Source organism: Sander vitreus, chromosome 10 (genome assembly GCF_031162955.1).
Source record: "Sander vitreus isolate 19-12246 chromosome 10, sanVit1, whole genome shotgun sequence".
NCBI classification, from domain to species: Eukaryota; Metazoa; Chordata; class Actinopteri; order Perciformes; family Percidae; genus Sander; species Sander vitreus.
In genome coordinates, this window is record NC_135864.1 from 11,160,018 (window position 1) to 11,187,495 (window position 27,478).

General features: G+C 39.1%; 2 protein-coding genes across 4 annotated transcripts; both read left to right on the forward strand.

Moving 5' to 3' along the window:
- The first annotated feature begins 715 nt into the window (after positions 1-715).
- On the forward strand, positions 716-11,338 carry sfxn5b (sideroflexin 5b). 2 transcript variants are annotated; one of them, XM_078260233.1, is made up of 14 exons: positions 716-1,030; positions 4,785-4,853; positions 5,485-5,562; positions 5,973-5,999; positions 6,112-6,166; positions 6,276-6,301; positions 6,432-6,485; positions 6,880-6,936; positions 7,182-7,247; positions 8,709-8,799; positions 9,161-9,276; positions 9,518-9,603; positions 10,803-10,920; positions 11,187-11,338. In XM_078260233.1, exons 1-14 carry the CDS (start codon positions 974-976, stop codon positions 11,262-11,264), a joined length of 978 nt encoding a protein of 325 aa, XP_078116359.1. In that variant the 5' UTR covers positions 716-973; the 3' UTR covers positions 11,265-11,338. The 2 variants fall into 2 exon arrangements, with proteins under 2 accessions (XP_078116359.1, XP_078116360.1); XM_078260234.1 differs by lacking the exon at positions 716-1,030 and adding an exon at positions 1,521-4,177.
- A 7-nt stretch (positions 11,339-11,345) lies between these two features.
- smyd5 (SMYD family member 5) lies at positions 11,346-26,528 on the forward strand. 2 transcript variants are annotated; one of them, XM_078260231.1, is made up of 13 exons: positions 11,346-11,416; positions 17,674-17,782; positions 18,808-18,947; positions 20,022-20,143; positions 20,232-20,301; positions 21,852-21,956; positions 22,188-22,250; positions 23,601-23,671; positions 23,770-23,876; positions 24,072-24,128; positions 24,249-24,343; positions 25,098-25,168; positions 25,882-26,528. In XM_078260231.1, the coding sequence occupies exons 4-13, from the start codon at positions 20,025-20,027 to the stop codon at positions 26,030-26,032; spliced, it is 909 nt and encodes a 302-aa protein (XP_078116357.1). In that variant the 5' UTR covers positions 11,346-11,416; positions 17,674-17,782; positions 18,808-18,947; positions 20,022-20,024; the 3' UTR covers positions 26,033-26,528. The 2 variants fall into 2 exon arrangements, with proteins under 2 accessions (XP_078116357.1, XP_078116356.1); XM_078260230.1 differs by lacking the exon at positions 11,346-11,416 and adding an exon at positions 16,614-16,733.
- The last annotated feature ends 950 nt before the right edge of the window (positions 26,529-27,478 follow it).

Sequence of the window (27,478 nt, forward strand, 5' to 3'; positions counted from 1 at the left end):
ACAGACCATGGAAAAATCAGTTATATTATATCACTGGATTATATTAGTGATGCATTATTGTGTAAGTAGCACTCTAATGTTACAGCTGGTGAATTCATTTTATTTTCTTAATGTATAGTTTAACCTATTATGATATATTATCATGTATTAGTTGATTTATAGTCCTATTTTGTATTAATAATCAGAATATGTAAAGTAACTTAAGATGTCAAATAAATGTAGTGGAATTCAAGTAATGGAAAAACTCAAGTAAAGTACAAATACTACCTCAAAATTGTACTTTAGTAGGCTGTACTTGATTAATTGTAGCCTTGAAACATAATTAGGATATAGGGATGAGGTTATAGAGAGCAATATTCTTTACTGTTTACTATTATTTAGTCTACTGTTATGTTTTCTTTAATACATTGGGATAGATGTTATGGATAAAATGTATAATAGGCTATAATGTGAAGGACACATTTGATAGACTATAGTCGAACTGAAAGCAGCAGTCCCTTGCTTTCGGCCACTTAATGACAAGAGCATAATGAAAGTGTCTAGTGTGGTGACAAATATTTATTCTCTTCTTTTTTGCTCCAGGTTATTTATTCTTTTCTTGTCTTTCTTTATTTTCAAGTGAACCTGAGAGCTGTTCATTAATCTGCGCAGACACTTCTCTCTCTACAGGCCACACCTCCTCACATTATTGAGTTTATTGATTTATTGAGCCACCTTTGAATGGGTGCATTAACTGTTCTCTCCCAACATCAATCCGAACAGTTATGCAACAGATTTTACCTTATCGATTATTTGGGATGTGTAGTCATGCGGTTCAACATTGCCAGTGTTCACGCAAAACAGAAGACTACACATCCCGACAGACGGAGCGGCTCGTGCTTCACTAGTTACACATTGAATGTAGTTCGCTCTAACGTTACTTGAAAAAGCCGTTCATGAGTCAGTTCATTAATAAATAAATAGTTTCGGTGTCATGGCGGAATCTGCAGCATGTCCTGCCTTCCAGCTCGGAAGACCCCGATATGAGCAGGTAAGTCTTTTCTGTCTTCTTTCAAACGTGCAATTAAGGACATTTTGTTTTGAAGGCTTTCGGGTAAAAAACAGCCCCTCCGCCCTGCTGCTCTGCTCCTCTCCGCTCCGCTCCGGCTGCAGCATGCTCACACTTTTAGTAGCGAAAGTTGCCTTCCATCTGCGGTCCGATTCTTTGTTATAAAACCGCAACAACTTCGAACTGATAATGAACTCCCGAGCGTGATTGGATTAGTTTTGAGTTCATTATAGTTTTACTAGTGGAATGAATCGTTTGTCGACAGGTTCATATCGCTGTTTATCATCTCCACTGACACATTTCACACCCTTTGACTCGCTGCTGCTCCGTCAAAGATTCTATCAGACTGTTCAGGTCTGCAGCAAAGACACTGATATCTTGCGTGTGATGAATGTGGAAACGTCTTGTTTTTTTCCTCTTTCCTTTTTATTTTAGGCTTTACAATCGCCGCTGCTGGAGATTTCTAAAAACAAAATCTACAAATATGTGCATAATTTTTTACATGAATCTGACACTTGACACTTTAACACCCTCAAATTTATGTTTTTTCAGGATGCTTTCTGCAGACCGACTGTGGCCCCACATGTGATCGAGATTAATTGACTGTCCGTCCTTATCTGAAGCCCATTACTCAGTTTTCTGTCCTCGTAAATGAATTTGCATTGGTCAGCCCTGGAAGATAATGTGACCTTCACGTTAACTCGGATGGCACATTAACTGAGGAAGCTGCACACTGGTTACATTTACATTTCTACTGCGTCTTTCTTCAGAGCCATTTATTAAACAGCTGCTTAAAAGAAAACGATTCACTTGATGCTAATGCACAGAGCAAAAGTCCATAAACAGATTGTGTAAATAAGTGACTAAACTTTAGGATCTGCTATTGTTTCAACTGATATGAGCTATCAATGCAACTCTTAATAAAATCCAGGATGACAACATGGAAAATCTATGGAAAGGCACAAAAAACACGAAATGAAAGGAAACATATCTTAAATTTTGAGCCAAATTTACTTTTCACACATATGACAGAACACACTCATGAATGGATTACTGAATGTTCCTACTGAGCACAGGCCCAAAGGCGTCAACGGGCTTCTGGGCCAGAGCCTCGGTTTAAAATTAATGGAAAAGTCAATCAAACGAACAAAGAGACACAAAACAACTGCAAAACTGCAGTACAAAGAAATGCAAAACAACCAGAAAAAGACGCAAAATGACCACACGTAGATGCAAAACAACCAAATAAGGACGCAAAATGATCACATAGAGACATAAAACAACCAGAAAGAGTGCAAAATAGTACATAGATGCAAAACAGCAGCACAGAGATGCACAATGGCCACATAGGGATGCAAAATGACCACAAAAAGACACATAGCAACCACAAATAGATTCAAAACCGCCTCAAATAATGACTACAAATAGACACAAAATGACCACAAGGGATGCTAAATGACGCTGTTTTGTGTCTCTTTAAGTCTGGGAGTCTTTCTCTTATGTAGGAGGGGTGAGGGACCAATTAACACAGGATATTGCATGGTTCACACAAAGCATAGCAAAATAGCAGTACATTTACACCCTTTGTCTCATGTGAATTACTTTGTTATTTTAGCGATTCCCATCACAAATTCTTCTTTTAAATTACCATCATTTTAGGGAAGAGAGTAATTAATCCTTCCGGCTCTTTTCTATCTGAATTCCATAAACCTTTTAATTTTTCCATCTGCAACCTGAAGTTCATATTGAGTTGATAAAGGTGTTGTAATATCTGTAGTTCCTTTCATCAAAGCAGTTCAAATTAGGCCAGTCTTTGAATCAGCATGAATCTTGCTCAGTTTGTCTGTGCTTTCTGCCGCGCTACGTCTCTGCTAGCCTTGTTGTGTACTCTCCAGGGAGCTGAAACTCATGCATAATTAAAGCGAGCTCCTCACATGGATCCTCAGTCTACCTCACTCTTACAAAACAGCACTGCAGCACATACAGCCTGTCAGAGGAGGAGATGTGATGGAGGAATGACAGGGGCAAAAATCCAGGCGTACAGAACATTTAAGATGCTTTATTTACAGTCTTTAGGAGGACCGGATGTTGTTTCCAGTCATTTCAATTAGGACCCGATGCTGAACAGATCATTTAAATACAAATGGGTTTGTTCCATTCTTTCCCCTGTGTTTTATGCCCTTCATGATAAATGTCTCTGAGGGAATCTGATTGAAGCTGCCATGTTTTCGTCCATCTGGTTTTCCAAAGAGACTCTTGGCATAAATTGCTGTCGGGCCTTTTCAGACTGTTGGCACACATACTTAGCAATTGGCATGCTGATGAAGACAGTGAAGGGAACAGAAAACAGGGCACTTGACCAGCAGCTCCAAGCCTCACTTGGAAGAATGTGTTTGCTAAATGTAAACTTACTCAGATTGTTAATACATTTACTTAAAAGTAGGGCTGTCAGCATTAACGCGTTAATCGCGATGCGATTAAAGGCCGAGCATAACGCGTGCATTTTTTTAAATCGCATTAATCGCATGCCGCCATTTATTAATTTATTTTCCCTTCCCTCGGCTTCGCATCATGCCTAACAGGCTACTATTTTGAACCTTTGCCGCACTTTGCCATACTTCCTCGTAACACATCCTGCTGCTGCAGGCTGCAGGCTGCAATCATGCTGGAGAAAGACAGCAGCAACACAATTCTGAATGGCGCTTTTTATTTTCCAAAACTCCCGGACGGGTCAAAAGCCATATGCACATTGTGTAAAGCCGAATTAAAATATCACCGAAGCACGTCAAGCTTGAGCTACCACCTACGGAGCTAAGCATAGTAGTACAGTTAACGTGACTCAGGCTGATGCTAGCAGGCTCAGGCAAAGCACTATTTTGGAGAGTGCTACTTGAAACCAAATCCCCAAAAATTACTACAGCTCTTGCAAAATGGGTGGCAACTAACTGCAGACCTGTCAGCATCGTAGAAGACTCGGGTCTTAAAGACTACGGTTGGCATGTTCTGACCCGTCTTATACATTTCCGTCGAGGGGGACAGTAGTTTCACGCATACACAGCCTGTACGACACGGAGAAAGCAGCCAAACTGGAACTGCTGCAAAGTGATGCAAGGTGATCACTGGACGTCAGTGAGTAATCAAAATTATTTAGGAGTTACTGAACACTATATTGACTCTAGATTCAAATGTGTGACTAGATTCACACATTTTTCTTTTGTTTACAGTAAATAAATAAATAATAAACAAATACAAATCTTAAAGTCAAGTTCATAAAGTCACTTTCTTTGCATTCATTTGATTCCCAATCAAGATACACTGGTAAGAATTGCTTTGCATTGTTAATATGTACTTAAAAACAGTTCTGAAATGCAAAATAATAGAATTTTAGTCATGTAATAAAACATGCGATTAACTATAGAAATTCAGCGATTAATCGCGATTAAAAAAAATTAAACGTTTGACAGACCTCATTTATACCATAATGTTGGGAGGTAAAATTGACAGAAAATAGAACTGGCCACTTAAATAAATGAACATATTAAGATGTATTACTTTAGCTGTAGTTGTTTTGGTGTGAACAGACAAAGCAATGTTTTTAGGAGCTTTAGAACTAGTAAGAAACAAACTAAAGCAAAGTTAGCAGTGATAAAGCCTCTCAGACTTCACGTGGATATGGATGGTCTGCTGTCTGTGTATACTTTAATAAGAATGAACTTTGTCACACTGTCTTTTCAAGGGCTCATTCCTCGGTCGACTGAGACACTTCGTAGACATCATTGACCCCAGCACTCTGTTTGTGTCCGAGGTAAAAAAAACAACATCTGTAAAACTGTCTATATGTTGCTGATAGATGCTTTCAATACAAAGTTTAAGCGTCCATCCATAAGCGTATTATAAATGGTCACATAACAAATGATCACATTTCTTTTAAAGCTCTTCATGTTCAGACATTAAACATTTGTAGAGCTGTAACGATTAGTTGATTTATTGCTAAATCAATGAATCAACTAAGAAAATCAGTCATCAACGTTTTTGAAATAATCAATCGTTACATTTCATTTTCAAGCAAAAATGCCAAGAGTTCGCTGGTTCCAGCCTCTCAAATGTTTGCCGTACAGTATATAATAATTAATTGAAAGTTTGGAGGTTTTGCTCAGTTGTTCTGACAAAACATTTGATGGCCAATTTTCAGTATTTTCTCACATTTTAAAAACCGAACAATTAAATGATAGATTAACAAAGTATTTGGCAGATTGATAGATGATGTAAATGGTCGTTGCAGCCTTAAACATTTAAGAACTTTGCCTTCTTTTGTTAAATGCCAAATTTATTTGTGATTCAAAACGTTTTCACTTTGTATGTGTATAGACACTGGTATCGAAAAACATTCTCAGTCTTATTAAGCTCCATATTTTGTCTTTTCCTTTTGTATGTAGAAACGATTGAAAGAATGCTTGAAACTACTTGATGACTACAAACATGGCGAGCTTCCACCTGGAGTGTCTGATCTTCAGGTGAGTCTTTATCATAGCTGCCTTGTTTTATGTTTCTTAACTTGTTTTACTTATATTCTGTTTGTATTTTATGCCTGTGTGAGTTATGTACTTTATGTCTTTATTTATTCTCTTGTACATCACTTTGGTTGTTTGAAAGTGCTCTATAAATAAAGTTTGATTGATTGATTGATTGATTGATCAGCGTTGATGTGATCCAAAATGTTGCATTAAAACATAACATGTTTGTGAAGGCCATAATGACAGGAAACATAGTACACAGTTGGCTAAAAGTCATGGCTAGAGCAAAACAATAATCAAAACAAAAAAGTTAATGAATGTCTCCCAACCAAATGCAAAACAAGAAAAATACAAACCTAATGATTACTTATAGCTCTTCTCTTTCTCTGCTCTGTTTCTTACCTGTGCAGCTGTGGGAAGCCCAGAAGATCAAGCAGGTAAGTGATTCATCAGTCACTTGTAAGTCAGCTCAGGTTAACTGCACCTACATACATTCAAGCCTCTGGGCTCCAGGCAGCATGAGGATGATGTCATGCTCTCTGCATGCAGGCCATCATTCATCCTGACACAGGAGAGAAGATCTTCATGCCATTTCGAATGTCAGGTATGACCTCAGATGTAGATCTTTGCTAAAGTTGTTGAAGTTACTTCCATTTTGTCCTCGTTTTTAATTTTATTTTTTTTACACTGAAAATCATTTCTTCACTGTGCAGGTTATGTCCCATTTGGAACGCCGATTGTAAGTCCCATATAAAAATCATACATTTGTGCAGATGTCCATTTACATGGTCGTGTTTGGGGATAGATGAAATGAGACTTTGGACTTATTTTGCCCTGAAAATAAGCTCTTATTCCCTGGTCTCATCTAGGTCATTGGCCTTCTTCTCCCAAATCAGACTGTGGTGTCTACCATTATATGGCAGGTACTGTAAAAAAACAACATATTGTAAAACCATTGCATTTATTGTACATTTTAAACATCTGGTGAGCACACTTTTATTGTGTCCATGCAATGCTTTCCCACCTGTTATACACCGGAATAAGGACATTGTAAAATAAATTGCTGCTGCCTTGTTTGCTTCTTTCTGTGTGCTGTTGCTTTACACAACAACATGTAAGCCTGCAAATATATATATATGCCTCTATCCTATCTTCCTCTTTTCCTTTCCTTTGTTTTTCCTTACTCTTTTTTCTCCTACTTTTCCTTTTTCTGCCTCCACCTCTCAATTTCCTTTTCTTCTTTCCCTCATTCCCTCCCTCCATACTCCTTCTTTCTATCCTTTATTCATCCCTTATTTCCTTCCCTCTTTCCTACAGTGGCTGAACCAGAGTCACAATGCCTGTGTGAACTATGCCAACCGCAACGCCACAAAGGTGGGAACTATATATCGTGGATATTCAGATCTTCTCCCCAAAAAAGCTCAAAAATCACAGTATTTATTAACTTTGGCTGCTTTAGATTTAGATTTTTGTTGTTTTATCCCCATAATAAAACATCATGCATACTGTTTTTGTTGTAAATAAAAGAAAATAAATCTCAATATAAAATACAAACCGTCACTATAGACAATAAACCATGTATAAAGCTGTTAAACAATATTTCTTTTCTCCCTCCTCAGCCTACGCCAACATCCAAGTTTCTTCAAGGCTATGTAGGAGCTGTGACCAGTGCTGTTTCTATCGCAGTGAGTGAGTTTCTTGTTCAGTGATTTCAACATGGTGGCAGTAGCTCAGTCAGTAGGGAGTTGGGTTGGGAAAGGAGGGTTGCTGGTTCAAGTCCCAATACAGACCACAGTATGGTGGTGGACTGGTAGCTGGAGAGGTGCCAGTTCACCTCCTGGGCACCACGCCAAGGTGCTCTTGAGCAAGGCACCGAACCCCCAACTGCTCGGGCTTTCCATGGGCAGACCCCTCACTCTGACATTTCCCATTAGTGCATGTATAAGTACTGAGCATGTGTGTGTAATTCAGGCCTGTATGTAATGTGTATATTGATAACAACAGAGTGAAAACATTGTAATTTCCCTTGCAGGATTAATAAAGTATAAATTATTATTATTACATCATCTTTCAGGATACTGAAATTTTCTTTAAAAACAGTTGTTTTTATGTGAATTTTACCTGCACATGAGAGCTTTACATAACTGTTAACTGTAAGTCATAATTAAACGGGTAACTACCGTTTTTTTCAACCTGGACCATATTTTCCTATGTTTTTGTGTCTAAGTGACTGAACAACAAATCTCTGGTCCAGTATTAAGCAAGATCGCTGCAGTCGGCAGCGGTGAAACAAGCTACAATGTAAGTTAATAGAGCAGTTGTCCAGCTTGTATAAATGTATCTTCACAAAAGTGCTCGTTTTGCTACTGACAGGCTTAGATTAATATTCTAAGTGTCTGACAACATTATGGAAAAGATGCCTTCAGAGATAGACCTTTAAAACCTCTTTGAGACCTTTATGTTTAACCAGAAAAAGCTCTGAAGTCGCTAGCGCTAAACCCACCAGACTCCATTTAAAAAAGCGTAAAAAAGTGTATTTTACGATGCTAAAATTACTGTTGATTTACATGTCTGGTGGGTTTAGCGAACGCAATTTCATGGATGTTTTTATGTTTTAAAAAAAGGACCTTCCTCTTTAAATCCTGTCCATAATGTTGTCAGACACACTATTAATCTGAGCCTGTCAGTGGCAAAATGAGCACTCTTGTGAAGGTAAATACAAGCTGGACAATTGCCCTATTCATTTACTAGTATGATTGTAGCTTGTCTCACAGCTGCCAACTGCAGCGATCTTGCTTAATACTGGACCAATTTCAAAGATTGTTGTTCCCATCAGTCACTTAGACACAAAAACATAGGAAAATAGGGTCCAGGTTGAAAAAAACGGTAGTTACCCTTTAAGTCATGTTTTGCAACTACAATGCACAGAGCTGTTTTTGTAATGTTTGTGGCTATATTTTATATACAGTATTATTAGCAGCGATGGAGATAAGCTTTTTGAATAGTCTTAGCAGTACAGTTCTAGTACCAATGCCAGTGTTTTAGCCACACTAAAGTAAGAATCCTAGCGCTACTAGGTATAAAAATACTATGCTGCAAACAAAGAACATTTTACATACATTTTTAATATCTTTTGTACTTACTAGGTGGGACTGAATGTGTTGATTCAGAAGGCTAACAAGCTGAGTCCTGCCACCAGAATGATAATACAGAGACTCGTCCCCTTCCCAGCTGTAGGTAGGTTTTCAAAGGACCCTATGTACTGGTTATAACTGGGGGTAAGTGTGTATGTTATGTGGCCCTCTGGTGGTTGGAGTCACAACATCTTACTGATTTTACACTTTGTTTTTCTTCTATGTAACAAATGAGACAATAATGTACATATATCTCAATATATTTCAGATGCAGTAATGTAATTCATGTATGAGAATATTACTTTAATTGAAGTTTTTAAAGTGTTTTTAGGATATTTCTTTATATTAGGGAATTGTTAAAGGAATTTCTTCTTTTGATCCGTGACTGTATTTCTTGACTTCAGCATATGTTCTTGTGGAAATGTATAAAAATATAAAAGCTGCCTTTCTCTCCCCTTCCTCAGCTAGTGCAAACATCTGTAACGTGGGCCTGATGAGACACAATGAGCTGTCTGAGGGGATTGATGTGCTGGACAGGAACGGGAATGTGGTGGGATCCTCCAAAATTGCTGCAAGACATGTGAGTGTTTTTTATTTGCATACTCAGCATACTTCTTACTGCACTGAATATGTTTATACACTTGCTATTTTTTCTAAATTTATTGCAAATGTGATGGCGGCTGATAATGGGAAAATGCATCATTTTCTGCTCGGCTCCTGTCACTCAGCACACATCTGATCTCATGAAAGGGAAAATTAAATCCAACTCATTGCGGTATTTGAAATGAAGCGTGTGCACACTGTTCTCGTCTTTTCCCCAGGCGATCATGGAGACCGCCTTCACACGTGTGGTCCTCCCGATGCCGATCTTTGTCCTGCCCCCCATCATCATGTCCTACCTAGAGAGGTTTGTACAGACATATACAGTATTGTAGGCTTTATATATATATATATATATATACTATCATTAAGAAACCTAGAAATATTCACATATGAAAAGCTAGAACCAGTGATTTTCCATTTTTGCTTAAAACATACTTGAAAAACTCAAAAACGTGCCTAAAACAATTCTAATTTTAATTTTAATATTCGGGGATATTTAGAAAAAAATGGCTACTTATTATGCTGCATTAACTCAACAAAGTAATGTCTACTGTCTGTCTAATGTCTGTCCTGAAGGCAGCTGTGGACAATGAAGCATTTTATTATATTGTTTAGGTAAAACACAGAATATATTAGTTCAGACCAGAATCTGACATTTGTTTTACAGTATGAAATATTATTATGCCTAAAAACCACCGCCTTAAGTTAAAGCTAACTGGTGACTTAGCTACAGCTAGCCTTAGCTGAAAATAAATCCTCCTCTTTTCCTAGTAATTCAGTTTTCTTAGGTTAAATGAGGCAATAGCTAAATCCAACCATGACAAAAAGTAACAGCAGCTGCTGCTAAAAGATGACATGCCCAGCTTAGCAGAGTAGCTGTAAACACCATCTCAGTCCCCCTAACATAATAAAGGTTTAAAGGGTTTTGTCAAGACAGCGTGTAAGTATAATCTTTCTAAAAAGGCCTTAAATTGACGACATTACAATGTATAATTCATCTGTGTTACGGTTTACCTGCATAAAAACCCCTTTTCCCCCAAATCCTTTCTTTTGTTATTACTCTTTATTGTCTTTAGAGGACACTAGTGTCTGTTTGATTCTGCTCTATAATTACTCTGAATGTTTCTCTGTCTGCCAGAGCTGACATATGTTATGCCCCAAAGTGCTGCCCATATATTTATCCGATAGTAGGTCACAGCCAGAGAAAATAAATAAAACGTAATTATATAGCCTAATGTGTTTTCAAACACACAAAAATAGACTTTCTGTTAGGAAGTTAAATAAAAGAGGATATGTGCAGTCTGACTCATTAAACCCAGAACTGGAACCTTCACAGAGACAGATTCATTTCACACCCACTAATTGTGGAAAATAGCTCCCCCAAATCTGCACCATGTCTTTTCTCCAGATCCAAAAATAACTCCTGGCTTTGCAATAGTCATCTGAAATCGATCCACACAGCAGGCTCACGTTTCCTTTTATCACTATCTTGACTTGTGTAAGGCTGCGATTCCTGCAGAGCAACCGCAGATTGTTGCTGCCCATCCACGGCCTGGTGTGCCTCGTTACCTTCGGCCTCTCCCTGCCTGTGGCCATCAGCCTGTTCCCCCAGATGTCTCAGGTACAGTACAGTGTCGGCTCAACTGCTTCTACTGATTCAAGGCCAGATGTTTCAGAGAGAGAGCATATGGGAAGAAAATCACATTACACATACACCACTTGATGTGCTCAGCCTCGACCGACAAGCTTGTATTCGCCTCATATTCCAGATGTCTCTTCCCATGTCTAATTACAAGTCAAACTGATTTCAAAAGCTTATCGACTGAGAGATGTAGAACTGAAATTTTACCTCTAATCTTTTTTTCTTTTCTTTTTTTTTTTTTGCAGATTGAGGTGTCTTGTCTAGAGCCGGAGATCGCCATGGCAACAGATTGCAAGGTGGTGACCTACAACAAGGGTTTGTGATGGATGGCGTAGTGTGAGAGAGGAGAGCAGAGGACGGGAGCGAGGATGGAAATGAGGCTGCATTGTGAATAGCTGTCAGGGAGAACCTACAGTGGGGGTCTTTTTGCCGCAGTATCACAGCAGAGCCTGTAGACCTTCATCTACTAACACAGGTTTTTACGGATCTCAAGATCCAGCAAGTATTGAGTCAAGGTTTGAAAATAGGAAAGATTGTTTTTCTGTCCTCACTGTCTGCAAGAGCAAAGAAGAAGCTCTGTATATAGAAATTATGATATATTTACTGTGAAATCAGTTTTTTTTTTTTTTTTTTAGCATTAATGGAATTATTTTAATATATACAAAACAGTGTTCCCCACACGCTATACAGTACTTTGTTTCCCACTCAAGTTTTGGCTGCTTTTTCACCCAATGACAAATACAGTTTTAACCTGCAATAACTGACATTTTTTCTTGCTCTCTTGCTGCTAAATTGCTAAATGCTCCACTAGTAGTCTCTAACTGTGTATATGATCAGGTAGTGCACAGTGTTTTTTAAAATAGCTTTTTTTGCTGAAAACTGCTGCCTGTTTGGCCTCGCTGATGAGAGCTGTGACAGTGAACCAACACAGTAAAATGGCAGCTAGATAACAAAATCAGTGAGGTGAGAGGAAGTGAGGGTGGCTAAGAACATAATTTTGTGTAGCTGAAATGTTAATCATGTTAATTATCCTACAGATAAATCTTGCGACCACAAGATTAGAACCATTGTCCAAAATCTACAATTCTGCAGCCCTTTCTGAGTTTGATTCACGACCAATACTGAAATTCTGAGGCTGATAATAGATAACGATATACAAGCCATCATTAATTTCCTTACATAAACTTTGACATAAATTTTGACTGGGGGTATGTACTGAGCCATGTTACGGTTAAACAAAAACACTCATCAGTGCCCTCTGCTGGACAAACTAGAGAGTAAACGTAATGGAGGCCATCCCCTCTTCTACGTTTAGACATCCTCAATACCTTTCCCGGCTCCTCTCCTCACGTCTTGGTCTCTCCCACCTGAGATGCAAGTAGAGGAAGCAGAAGAGTTGAGGCCACATGAGACGTCCGTGCTTCAGAGCCATCATTTTAAAGCAACGTCATTTAAATGTGACGTGTGGCACAGCTGCCATGGTTTGTATACCCCAGCTGTGTCATGCTTCTTTTATGCATCACGAGTGCTGAAAATACTTCCACAAAGGATACACCCGTGCATCCTCACTCAAGTTTGTCTGGCAAGCCTCCTCTCTCCTTGCTCCTCAAGATGCATTTTAGGAATTGAGGCATCCATTAAGATGGTGCGCTGAGATCGATTTCTGAGTCACAGGCCCAAAGACAGAGGAGACAAGGAGGCACGAAATAGAGAAATGAGAAGATTTGTAAATTATGTTTACTTTCTGAACTGCCATTACTTGTTACTGGAAGGTTGTCAAAATACGCTGATCCTGATTTATCTGCAATAAGCTAATATCAGCTGATACATATCGGCACGACCGATTTATCAGTCTGGCTCTAGTCTGCTTTATTATTGTGATGGAGACAGTTGATGGAAGGAGGAGGGAAAGCTTCTTGCAAAGTATATTTTTGACCTGTGGGAAACACTGTAATAGAAATCAAAATAAAAGTGTTAGAAATCTCTCGGGAACAAGTCTATTTATCATGTGAAGGTAGAGAAACTCTGCGCTAACCAGGCTGCAGTGCTGATATATATATATATTCTGTGTACAGGACTGGATCACTAAATGAAGCCACTCCGTCAGTGGCTGTACTGTATATGTATATGGAAAAATGTGGAGACTGTAACTCTAGATGTATATTAGTTTACACGCTGTTTATCACATGCCGGGAATTTTAACCCCAATGTGAAACAACATACAGAAGCCAGGGCATTTTGTTTTCTACAATAGCCAAACACTTTCCACTGACTTATTTTCCTAACATTTTACTCCACTCCTGATTGTTTCTTAAACCGCCACTGTATTCCTAGACTTCTTTTGTACAACATTTAAACCATAAAAGTATGAGCTATATATACTGAGTATGAACTGGTATTTTTAATCTTTTGTATAACGTCTACTACAAGTTTATTAAATTTTTGCTAGTCAAACAATGTAAAACAAACATTTATATATATTATCTAAAATAATATCTAATAAATACTCTCTCCATTTATCTTCTTTTGTGAAGACTTGATTTCCAGACCTACGCTTTGCTTCAGCTGTTTAGTGTTGCTATAGCATTAAGGCTTTCAACAGGATCATCATGGTTTTACTGTTTGTACCATTTACATTCGTTTTTATTTATTGTTAATACATTGGCATTTAGTTTTCTCATCACAAATTTAATCACCTTTATTTATATTAAATCTAATTATGTAATAGTGTACTGTATTGCACCTTATTTTTAAGAGCTAGAATGATTGGTCGTTTAATTAATGAGTCGATTGTTTCAAGTTTTAAAGATGCAGTAGGTAAGACTTAGAAACTAACTTTCTGTCATATTTGCTGAAACTGACCCTATGTTCGAGTAGAACTACATGAAGCAGGTAGTTTAAAAAAAAAAATCTGGCTCCTCTGGCACCACCTACAGCCTGTAGTGTGATTTGCAAAAATCTACAGCTCCCTGTTCAGATGCACCAATCATGGCCAATCACTGCATGTCAATCACTGCTCAGGCACACACATTCATTCTCCCTCGTGGGGGGAGGGGCTTAGGAGACCGTTTGGGCTTTAGTAGAAAGGGGGAGAGGGACTGAGAAGTTGTCTGTTCAAATTCTTTGGCTAAATCCTGGATCTTCACAATCCTACCTACAGCATCTTTAAGTTTTTTATTGTCAAAACAATTCAGAGAAGCAGTTGTTAGCAATGAAAATCTTAGCTGTCAGGCTCCCTCCAGCAATGCTCATTACATATGCATAAACAAGAAAATCATGCAAGCAAAAAAATAACTGAATAACTAGAACTGCAAGCAGTTATGACGGGGCCCAAGCCACCCACGCCAGTCGCCCCCAACGCCCCGGGGAGCGCGCGAAAGCGGAACCCGAAGCTGGGCGGCTGAGAGGCAAATCTCAGTAAATATCGAGAGGCACGAGTCGCGACGTCTGCGGTATGACACCGTTGCAAACGTAGCGGTCAACAGTTCACCTCCATGCATATACAGACTACCTTTAACAATGATATACGGATAGAATTGGAGATGAAAAGTTCAACAGACACGTTACTGCGATCAGCTTCGTGGGAAATTAAGAATCAATGCCATTGACATAACCAATCACACTATGACAGACTCTCCACTTAGCACCAACTGCAATGTTTAACTGTAAATGAATGTAGCCTACTGGCAGTCTGGCACACGTGGGTGCTCAGTATTTTCATTGGCGCCTATGAATGGTGTTGATTTTGGACTGAAAAAGTGAGAGAAAAGAGTTGCATTCGTCCACTGTGAAGGTTGTAGAAACTTTGTCAGGTGGCTTAAGAAGTTTGTTTATTGTAAAAAAACAAAGGAGCACAAATATTGAGAAGTGTGAGCTGCAAGGTCTGTGGTACATTCCCATTGCAAATATGGCATTAACATAGAGTAAAAGGGCCAAAACTCGTCTACGTTGATTATAGCGCCCCCTAATGGCAATCTTCGCCAAATTTGGTACAGAGCCTCAGAGCGGCATGCCGAACGAGCACCACAAGTTTCGTGTTGATTGCATTTACTGTGGCAGAGATATTGCAATTGCAAATTTCCCATTTAAATGCATTGAGTTATTGGCCAAAACAAATAAACATTGCTTATAGCGCTCCCTAAAGGCCGATCTTTGCCAAATTTGGTATAGAGCATCGTAGTGGGATGTTGAACAATGCTGTCAAGTTCCTTGCTGATAACATTTAATTTGGTCGAGATATGATATGATACGTGTGTGGTAGCTAGCTAGGAAACTTTATTTGGTCGTCAAATGTACATACTTTAATGTAGCAAAATTCCTTGAGTAACTTTTGGTCACGTCCATCTGGAGATGCTACGTACCAGGTTTCGTGCTGATCCGTCGCACGGCCTAGGACGAGTTTGAAAAAGTTGGTTTTGCGCATTGACGAAATTTAAGCGGAAATGGGCGTAGCCTATATCATGTGATTCAGCTTGATTCAAGGAACACGTGGATGTCAGGATTGTTAATGTGCGATGTGTAATGTGGGAGTTAAAGGCAAAGGCATTATAGCGCCACCTAGTGCTCCACATGTGTAATTTTTGGTAGGTGTGGTCCATGACCCATTGTCTATCTACCCTGTAAATTTAAAGTTGTTCACGTTAGTGTAAGTAGTAAATTTAGACGTGGGTCCCATAGGCCACGACCCCTCAGTCCCCCACTCTAGGGTTGGCCTCAGGAGTGGCCCTAGATAGTACCCTACTAATTTTGTAAAAATTGGATGAGTGGTTCATGAGATATAAACTTTTTGTACTTGTAGCGCCCCCTAGTGGCCAATTTTTTGTAACACGCGTGGGTGACCTTCAGAGGGTCATGGTAAACAAGAATCTAAAGTTTGGTGTTGATGGCATTTATTTTGGCCGAGATATGGCAAAGTTGGTGTTTTCATAGTTAGCTACACAAATTTGTTTGTGCGTAATATTTGCATTTTGCAATTTTGCTTTTTATTAACTTTTTGTCCGGCCCATCTGGAGATGCTACCTGCCAAATTTCGTGCCAATCCGTCGCACGGTCTAGGAGGAGTTCGAAAAAGTAGGTTTTGCATAAATTGCGATTTTTCACGCATAAAAGTTTAGGCGGAAATGGGCGTGGCCTATATTACGTGATTCAGTTGGATCCAGGGAACGCGTGGATGTATGGTTTTTGAATGTACGGTGTACGGTGTGGGAGTTATAGGGCCAAACGCGTTGTAGCGCCACCTAGTGGTGGAAGTGGGTCAATTGTTGCGCCTGAGGTCCTTGCGGAGTTCTGGACCATTCCTGAAAATGCCAACCCCCCACCATGTACGGTTTAGGCTGTAGTCGGAGTTTTAGGCGGAGAAGAATAATAAAAATCAGTAGAAAAACAATAGGGTTCTACAGCCCTGCTGTAAGAACATCATAGCTTTGCTATTGCCCGTTCTTGCAGACTCGGGCTTGGACCCCTAATTAATCAGTAGAAAAACAATAGGGTTATACAGCCCTGCTGTGCGAACGGCATAGCTTTGCTATTGCCGGTTGTTACAGACTCGGGCTTGGACCCCTAAAAACAATGAACTTTCCACGTTGAGCCGTGGGACATACCTGCAGTGCACATGTCCGCCACCAGAGGCCGCTGCTGCCTCGTGTTGAGCTAAAACGTCAGTGTCAGAGTTGAAAGGACAAAGGTCGTCACTCAGAAACATGGCTGCTCCCCTGGATGACATGTTTTCCTTCTGCGTGGACCCCGGTAAAGTGTCCACCTGCGTGGATGTCCGATTTATAGACAATATTAAGGTAAGGCGGTTTGGAGTTTGCCAGACTAAAGAGATTTCGACAGATCTGTGGCTTTATTTGGCTCTTTAGCAGAGCTGTGTTAGTCGCATGTCGGCTGTCAGTGCGGATCACAGCCTGCTGGGCTCAGACAGGACTGCAGGATCTGGACCGGACGTTTTCTGACAGGACCTGATCATTATAGATCTGTCTGTGTCCAGAACTACCAGTGAGCTACTGGTCTGTACGTTTAGTGTTTTTACGTCAACCAAAAGTGAGTAAGTTAAGGCACAACATCCACCATTTTACACCATTAAACCGTGTTATGGTGTGATATGCATGGAGAAAGTAATATAACTTCATTGACCAAATTTAATTAAAATTTTTTATTTAAAATTGATTAAATAAACGTTGCTTATTCTTGTCATTGTGCCCAGACAATATTGATGTATGGGTTTAAAACTAAGCTCACAAAGTTCAGCATAAACCAATAAACATGGCATTGCCATTGAAATAAAGCAGGCTTTTTTAGGAGACAGGAGACTCACTCAGTGATGTCTATTGTAATTTTTGTTAATAAGAAATGTATTCATTATGTATGCCAGCTTCTCCCCTGCAGGGTCGCAGGAATCCTCCACTTAAAAGCCTTTTAAATATGATATATATTGAAATAATATTTATGAGGGTAAAATAAAACACAAACAATAATTTATAAGGAAATATTCTGGTGGTAATGATCTGAAAGATACAGATCAAAAGGCCAATGACAACATGAGAAATTGAGAGAAAGTTTCAACCTTACCATTACCCAGCATCTCTGAGCAAATCTCTACCTCCGAGAGTGTACCAGCTTAGAGATTCTGCTATAGGTGTGTTTACATGTAAAAGAGGCCGAGGCTGCTGTGTTTTTTAAAAGATTAGTGCAAACGATCGCAACAGTAATGTTTTGTTATTCATGCTTCAGGGTAAGGGTCTCTTCGCCAAAAAGAGCATCAAGAAGGGAGACACCATTTTTTTGGAACGGCCTCTGGTCTCTGCCCAGTTCCTGTGGAATGCTTTGTATAAATATAAAGGTGAGATGTCGACTCTATTTAAAAACACGTTCTACACATTTATTTTTTTGGCATTTGCCTTTATTCCAGAGCTGACAGTGTGGAGAGACAAGACATGGGGAGGGAGTGGGGTATGTGGCATGTGCTACTTAGTGGACTTTTTAACTGCATCTTGCATTAATTAAGAAGGAATGACATGTTGCATGAATAATATAGAACAATATATTGTAGACCGTCCACACAGGGACGACAAAAGCATGTGTGTTATCAGACTTGACAAATCCTGGATACATTATGGTTTTAGGAGGAGTTCGATCTTGCATGAAGTAGGGGTGCATGATATATCGACTCAATATCATTATCGCAATATCACGTTATTATCACAATATTATATCGAAAGTGTCGCAATAAGTATGCAATATTTTGTTTATATTGTGGAGCGCTGCGTCCCGTCCGTTGGCTTAGTTGTGTTTGATTTAGAGCCCGCTTGAAACGCTATAATCATCATTTCATTGGCCAGTTACCGTGCCACTTGCACATGTTAGTACACGTTAGCGCACGGGTCCACTACATGACAGAGTGACAGTGCAAGTGAAGAAACAGATAGAGACAACAAAATCGGAATCGGAAAAGCGAAAGAAAAGTTGTGTCCTGTTCTCTTTATTTATATATTTGATACTGTACAACCAGTAAAACATGTCCTGTTCTGTAGACATGGTCCTTATTTATTTATTCATGTTGTACCAGTCCAATATGACTGTCAGATGAAATAAACCTTGTGTTGTAAGAAAACTTGTTTTATTTGTTATGAATCTATTTTGATGCGTTTTCCCATAACTTTTGTAATTTTACATATGTTTAAAAATATCAAAATTAATATCTATATCGCAATATTCATAATCGATATCGCAAATTTCACATTTTGTCAATATCGTGCAACCCTAGGATGAAGCTTAAACATCTTAAACCAACAGGGTCTACTCTGCAGTAATGTTTTACCTCTGCTCATCTGCTCTACTGCTGCACTGTGTCCTTTTTTTTTTTAGCCTGCGAGTACTGCTTACGTGCTCTGGAGACTGCAGAGGAGAATGCAAGGAGACTCAGCGGCAACCCTGGACTCAGCCTTCCTCACCTGGAGCTCTGCCGTGTTCGACCAGAGCTGCACCAAGCCTGCCCTCAATGCCAGGTTAGTCCAGTCCAGTGAAGTTGTTTTAACTGTAGAAGTTGTCATATGTTTCTTACAGAAGGAAACATGCCCTGAAAAAGTGGTCAGATCAATACAAGACAAGAAACATATTGATTTTAGGCCAGCTGAGGTCAGGGAAGAACTTCCACTGAGTTGATGGTGGGTGACATGACTACATGATCGATTTTTAGAGGCCAGTATTGTACTATGGATCAGTAAGCTAATCTGTCTTGTTTATTTTTTTAAATGACCAAAGTGAAAAACTTAAACAACTGTTTACCCATGGTGGTTTCTTTGTACTTGCAGTATTGGATATCTGTTGGCCACTAGAAAACAGTTTAAACTATCCGATTTGGGTTCCTGAAGCTAATAATAATAATATTTAAATTAATAGTAATTATTAATTACAAAAGTGCAATGAAATACAAATGTAAGATTAAAATAAAAAGCAATGTAATGAATGCAATTAAAAGAACAAATGCAGTAAATGCACAAAATAAAACAATTTAAGAAAATGCAATTAAAATGAATGTGTTTTAGGAGAGATTTAAATATAAAACAGTAATATCATAAAGACCCTCATTCTTCCTTAAGTATAACTGCCTTTTATTGGGGGGGAATATGCAATATCTTGGTGTGTATATGCTGGTGTATATGGATCCTTCTGTGTTACTGAATGTTCACTGTAGTTTAATTGTAATTGTAAATGTTTACGGATATATTGTGTGTATGTGGAGAGGCTGTGTGTCGCTACGTTACCTGTGTTCTCTCGAAAGACAAATAAAGACAATAAAGGCTAACGTTATATTATCGTACAACTTTCCGTACAAACACACTAAAAAAAAAAGAAGGATAAAGATGTCCCAGATTTTGTCTATTTACTATGATAACTTTAGAAAATAAAAAGTATTGCTTACATCTTTATCTTTTCTTAGGAAATATATTTCTAGTCACACCCAAAGTTTATTATATATTTAATACACTTTAAATATCTGTCACTTGAAATGATTTATTTATTTTTTTGGTTGTTTTCAGTGTTTTCTGATTGATATGAAGAGCTCTCCTTCTCTGCAGGTGATGTACTGTAGCAGCGAGTGTTGGCAAGCTGCAGCTGATCAGTACCATCGAGTTCTGTGTTTGGGTTCCTCCCAGGACGATCCGGACCACCCCATCAACAAGCTGAAAGATGCATGGAGGTCAGAAAGCATTTTATAGATATTTTCATTGTAATGATTTTCAGTTTAAAATGTCATTCACCTCAATAAAGATATGTTTTCTCTTCAGGAGTATGCATTATCCCCCAGAGACCTCCAGCATCATGCTCATGGCCAGAATGGTAGCTGTGGTCAAACAGGCGAGTCTCTGATTACTTTTAGCTCCTAAATCATTGAGTATAAATAAATAATTCCATTCATTCTGGCATGTGTACTAATCATATAAGAAACACAATACAAACACCTTGTCGTAAAAAAAGACATAACATGCTGCATGTAATTTAGATTTTTTATCACCCACACACCATTTTTGGATGGGTGTTACACCTAGCTTGAAATTAACTTTGCCCTGACTAATACAGATGTCCTAAATAAGAAAGCTGGATGTGGGAATTATTTTTGTAATGTGACAAGCTGGTGAGAGGACATTTATAATAGACTTTGCTTTCATGAAATTAAAGCGACTGACCGTAAACAAAATATGATGTGCTGCACATATTTATTTGATTCAGTTGCTCTAATAACTGTCTTTATATAAACAATAGATGTGCACAATACAAAAAGGTGTTACTTGTAGCGATGAACCCACAGGGAATTTTCACAGACTTTGCAGTTCCCCTCAACTCCACAGTGGTTTTGCACCTTTCAGCTCATTGTTTTGGTTTTTACACTCTCGCCACTCTCATCGACCTTGTTTGCAGCTGCAGCAGGCTGCTGTTTACAAAAAACAACAACTAACAAACTCACTGCACACTACCTGCTCAGCACCAAGTAGCAGACAGTGTTGGACATAGTGAAGCATTTAGCAGGTAAAGAGCCAGATGTTTCCCTCAGGAGTTAACGGAGACCAAAACAAAGCTAAAAGGAGGGTGAATATTGCACTTGCATTCTTTAGGTGGTCATAAACATAACTCCAAATGAATGCTAATGCTGCTCTGTGTCTGCAGGATGTGTAAATAGGCAACAGTTTGCTGTCAAGTTCCCACATGAACTTTATACGGTGCTGATCTGTTATTTCAGATTTAATTTGGCACAGTGAATCAAGAATAAAAGACAACAGATAAGGGCTTCATGTATACATATTAAATCAAGGTGAGGCAATGTTCAAGTTAATGAAAGCTAGAATTAATACAGCACAAAGTAAAAAGCTACAAATGGCTTCCTGTCTTGGAGTAGACACCACTAGGAGTTTAGTTTTCATTAGCCTTCAAAAGACAAGGGGCATTGATTAACCGATTAGTTGTCAACTTTTAAAATAATCGCCACCTATTTTTTTTAATTGTTTAATCGGTTTGAGTCATTTTTGTTTTATTTAAAAAAAGTAAAAATTGTCAGATCCCAGTTTCTTAAATATGAATATTTTCTAGTTTCTTCACTCGTCTGTGACGGTGAACTAAATATTTTTGAGTTGTGGACAAAACAAGACATTTGAGGACGTCATCTTGGGCTTTGAAAAACACTGATTGAAATTTTTCACCATTTTCTGGCATTTTATATACAAACCAACTAATCGGTTAATCCAGAAAATAATCAACAGATTAATCGACTATGAAAATAATTAGTTGCAGCCCTACATTGAAACATTACTCATGTGTATCAAAGATAAACTGCATACTAACAATATAATACACTATAATAACTAAATGTGACACAGTGATTGTTATTAAAATGTATTGTTTATGTCGTCCAGGCCAAAGACAAAGCACACTGGCAGAAGCTGTTTTCACACTTCTGCAGCCGGACAGGTAATGAGGAAGAGGAGATCGCCCATAAGCTCCTGGGAGAGAAGTTCAGAGTAAGTTACCATCATGTTATTCCGCCTGGAAATATGAAACTGTTGAGGTGCAAAATGTATGAAGTCTGGCATTTCTGCTCTTATGCTAATCACAGTTGTTTACGGCTCAGTAGGCAAAGCAAATTCCGTGTTACTCCCTCCTGAGGTTTAACTCCCACTGTGGCCATCTATGATGTATGTTTTCTGTTACGTAAAATGTAATTTTTTATCTGTCTAACATTATTTCTATAGGGGCAGCTGGTCTTGTTGCACAGCCTTTTTAAATCAGCACTTTATGATGAACATCTGAGTCGGGTAAGAAAGAAAAGTTCAAATGTAACCACTGCTTGTTTTTTCATGTCTTCCCAAATACTTTACAGCTCCAGTGCTGCAACTAACAATTAGTTTTTTCATCATCAATTAATCAAATAATTATTTTCTTGATTATATGACTAGTTTGACATTTACATGTACACTTTTTTGCCGAGAATTGGATGAGAACATTGATACCTTTCTTATATCTGCACGCTAAATATGAAGCTACAGCCAGCAGTTTGTTAGCTTAGCTTCGCATAAAGGCTGGAAACGGGGAAAATACTAGCATGGCTCTGTCCAAAGTAAAAAAAAACAAAAAAAACACACGTTATATTGTGTTTTAATCTGTAAAAACAGTTGTTGGACAGGTCGTCCAACAACATTGGACTACTTCTTGGCCAGGAACAGCGACTACCTGGAGTCTCTGCTGGTTGCCTGGTTACCTCACAGTGACAACAAGACTCCAGGTAGTCACTGCGCCCGGCCAAGAAAATCTCAAGCACATAACCCACTGAGGTGCTGCGTGGCAGATTTGTTTTAGTGTCAGACAGAGCCAGGCTAACCGTTTGCCCCTGTTTACAGTCTCTATGCTAAGCTAAGCTAAGCTAGCTGTCGCCTGGCTATGGCTTCACATTTACTGCACAGACATGAGAGTGGTGTCGATATCCTCATCTAACTTTTGGCCAGAAAGCAAATTAGTGTGTCAAAAAATGTCAAACTATTTCTTAGAATCAATTAATAGTTTGGTCTTTAAAATGTAAAAAGTGAACCATGGCATCACAATATCTGAAAGTGCTAATAGGTCCAAACTAAAAAGGTTTCAGTTTGTTGTCATAGAAGACAAAGAAAAACATCAAACATTCACATTTGAGAATCTTCGTAATTGTTTTGGCAATTTAGCAACATTTAACTAATCGATTATTTATTATTATTATTATTATTAATTGTTGCAGATTATTCTCATGTTACAATGAAGCTGCATGTTAAATCTTGGACCTTTTTGCTATGGGCCGCTAATAAGAGCAAGTCAGTGATGAGTTTTAGGCTGTTTAGTTCCCTGATTTTTATTTGGGTTGCTTTTGTCCCCTAAATGTAAATCAGTCTTACAATATAAATGTCATCTGAAATGACCTGTGTGTCATGCTGATTGTGTTGTAGGAAACCTTTATCGCACAGACAGTTTGTTACAGAATTGTATGTTAAGATGTGATGATACGTTATTGAACTTGGTGTGACATCCCGAATAATGTTTTTATGCTGATGCAACCGGAAAGTGAACACACAGCACGAGATGCTGCAGCTGACGCCGAACTTTTGGCACGGATCAGTAAAGATGTGATTGTTTTGTAGTGGTTTGTCCCTGAGGGTTTCCGCTCTCTGTTCGCGCTTGTGGGAACCAACGGACAAGGCATCGGTACCAGGTAAACACCTCGCCTCTCTTGTCCTGTTCTTATGACAGCTCTGGATCTTAGTTCGGCTCAAATACTACTCTCTCTTTGTGCTCTATTTTTCAATTCAGCTCCTTGAGTCGGTGGGTTCATGCCTGTGATGCACTTGAGCTTCCTGCCCAGCAGAAGGAGCAATTGGACTCTTTTATCGACCAGCTATACAAGGACATTGAGAAAGGTCACAGTTTTATCTCAGTCTTGCAGTCTTTTTTTGGAGTCAATTATTTTTTATTGGAGTCTTAATTGAACAGATTTGCAATTGTATGACTGTTTTATTATTTGTTGTCTCAATGCCATTACTGTGATTATGTAACCGGTGTTCAGATCTCAACAAAGACCAGAAATGTGCATCATTTGTCTCTTCTCTCTGTAGAAACGGGAGACTTTCTAAACTGTGAGGGCTCCGGACTTTTTCTGCTTCAAAGCTCATGTAAGTGCAGATTATCTCCATGTTATGAGCCCTGTCAATTCAGTTCAAAGGGACTGGTACTCTGGTCAAGAGACCGTCTGATAACCCCTTTTTCTTTTATGTCTTCTCGCCCCCCTGCAGGTAACCACAGCTGCATTCCCAATGCAGAGGCGTCCTTCCCCGACAACAATTTCCTGCTTCAGCTCAGTGCCCTTAGTGACATCAACCCAGGAGAGGTCAGCTCACATGTCTGGGTTTGGAGTGATAATTTCTGGCCAGGGATAGACGGGACAGAACATCCCTCTCTAGCTTTGTGTGCTCCCTTGTCAGACAGTATTAGAAGGCTGAGACTTTGAGGATTGGAATTGGTTTGTCAAGCTGTCAGAAAGATTGAGAAGCCTTGCATCTGCATGGCACAGTAATGTCAGAGCAGCAGTGCTTCTTTCACAGAAAAGCTCTCCTTTGAGTGCTCGCTAAGACAGGAGCGCTTTGTGTAAGATTTCACCAGTAGTAAGATGGAAGGACACAGCGACTTCCTGCATGAGAAACTATACAAAAACCTGAATTATTTCTGCCATTTGAAAAATACCAGTATCATGTTTTATGGGACTGAACTGTAAGTGTTGAAACAGAAGTTGGAGCGTTTTTAGCTTCTGTACTGTGACATATTGCCCAGTGAAACAGAATATTTGAGCTATGGACAGTTAGAAAAGGGATTTAAAATAAATCCTTTGCACTTGATTGGACCGCTAAAAAGTGGGAAGGCTTGGAGTTTAGCCTAGGATGAGTCATCAAACATTTGAAACTGTTTTACAGGAAGAGAAAAGACAGGGATTTTGATGTAAAAATACTCTGATACACATATGTGGCATATAGCAAGAGATGATGAATGATTAGCACAAAGACAGGATTAAAACTTGAAAAAATGATTTTTTTTCATTATAAGGCTATTCTGGTTCTTCAGCCACTTCAACCGTTTGTAATTCTCAGGAGATCTGCATCAGTTATTTGGACTGCTGTCAGCGGGACCGAAGCCGTCATAGCAGACACAAAATTCTGAGGTAAGCATCTGTAATCCCTCAGATGATTCACTAGAACTGAACATACTGTTACGAATTCCATCTGGATCAATATAAAGCTTTTCCTTGCAATAATGGGGAGTCATGAGGCAGAGATGCCAGGGGCCTGAGGGCTACTCCTGTGCTTATGCTCCTCATTGATCAACATAACGTCAATCCATCTTTGAATTACATTCCAACACTCAGTCGGGAAAGTTTACTTTGCAAGTCTCTGTCAGTTGAGTTTTTACAGCATCTGTGATACCTCTCAGCCTTGAAAAGGTGTAGTTGCACTCCAGGTTGGTGGTGTGAATGAATGCCTAATATAATGATGTTACATCACACCCACTGATTAAAAGTAGTAATTGCGGGTGCCTGGGTAGCCCACCTGGTAGAGCGCGCACCCATATATATAGAGGTTTAATCCTCGACGCAGCGGCCGTGGGTTCGACTCCGACCTGCGGCCCTTTGCAGCATGTCATTCCCCCTCTCGCTCTCCTTTCATGTCTTCAGCTGTCCTTTAAAAATAAAGGCCTAAAATGCCCAAAAAATAATATTTAAAAAAAAAAGTATTAATTGCACCACAATTATTAAACACTCGTTTGCTGCGTTGTGCAGCACCAGATTTGTTAACAGAAGTGTGTAAAAGGCTTCTGAATAATTTCAGCTGTTGTAAGATGTGCAACAATGTGACTTGTGGAACATTTTCTTCCCAGGGAGAACTACCTGTTTGTCTGCTCGTGTCCAAAGTGTGTCTCCCAGATGGATGAGCTGGACATGACATCAGAGGAGGACGAGGAAGAAGAAGGCGAGGCAGAAGGTGAAACAGAGGGGGATGAAATGGAAGATGAGATGACAGATGTCTGATGAAAGACTTGCCCATATTGTTTTCAGCTGTTCCCTTTCCTGCCACCACGCTAAGCAACCTAAGGAATAAAGACCAGTTCAAACCATGATCTGCATTTCACCAGAACTGTCCAAATGTGTGAAAAATGTCTTATTAACGCATTCCACTCATTCTTTGTCCAGTTTTAGAGATCAGCCACAGAACGCTGTGTGTCAGTATTGGGGCAGTGACAGTTTTTGTTGTTGTTTTCGCTTTACTTCAGCACACTGAGGGGTTTGAATAAATCAAAGAGTATAACTTTCAGGCTTTGTGGGTGAACAGATAAGGATTGGTAGGTTGTTGTTTTTTTTTTTACACTTGGGGACTATGTATAAAGAGGCTGTCAGTTCTAAACAGTGTATTGAATGTGGATGTAAACACCTTTTTAAATCTACATTAATTAAAAAACTGCCACTTGGGAGCAGCACCACCAGTTGTTATCTTTGATATATCACCTTATTAAAGAGTAACCAAACACCCCTTGAAAATCTTCTGCTCTACAATGGTTGAATTTCTCACCTTGCTGCAGTGATGTACAGGTGTACTCCAGTACACTGTGACATCATCTTTGGGTGTGGTTACAGGTGCAACAAGAGCACATTTCTGACTTCACCTAGCTGGAAACAACACTGATGAGAATGACTCAAAACAGTAAAGTTGGGGGCTGCAAAAACAATGAGCTGAAAGAGTCTAAAAAGCTGAGGGTAACTGCAGCTTTAAGTTAAAGCTGAAAGTCAGTACTTTATCGTAGAGTTTTGATTCTCTGCCAGACTCAGACCAGGCTGTTAAATTCCCCAAATTTCCCCGGGTTTTAATCAGGGAAGGTTCACGCAAAATCCCTGTTTTTATTTTTTTAATGTTTGTGTACCACTGTGTGCGACTACCATCTTCTGGATATCAACTTACACGCATGGATAAAAAAAAAAAAAAAACACACACCGGTAGAGAATATTGACTTTTGTCTCAATTTATTTTTCGCTGCTGTTCGAAAATCATGACACTGACAGCAGTTGCTGTCGTTTAATCCAATGTGCTGAAGTACAGAGCCAAAACAAAACTACTCACCTATTGCACCGTGTCTGACCTTCAGGTCCACTAAAGTCAAAGAAAAACTGTTATTTCTTGTTCCTGTCAACTCTTCAACAAGGCAAAGTGATTAAGCTGAGGTCAATCGGTTCTCAGGTGTTTTTCTCCACTTAAGTTTCTTACATGACTTTGCATTACTGCACTGAAAGAGGCTTTTTATTTACTTTCCGTTGTAATTACAGTCTTGTCATATGGGAGGAATCCAGCCAGTGATGAAATACAGTTTGGTTTTCATACAATGATCTATGGGGTTAAGTTAAACATTACTTAATGTATTATGGAGACCTTGAGTGGAAAATTGCTTTGTCAGTAACTGTTTGCCCTTTGTTGAGAACTGTATT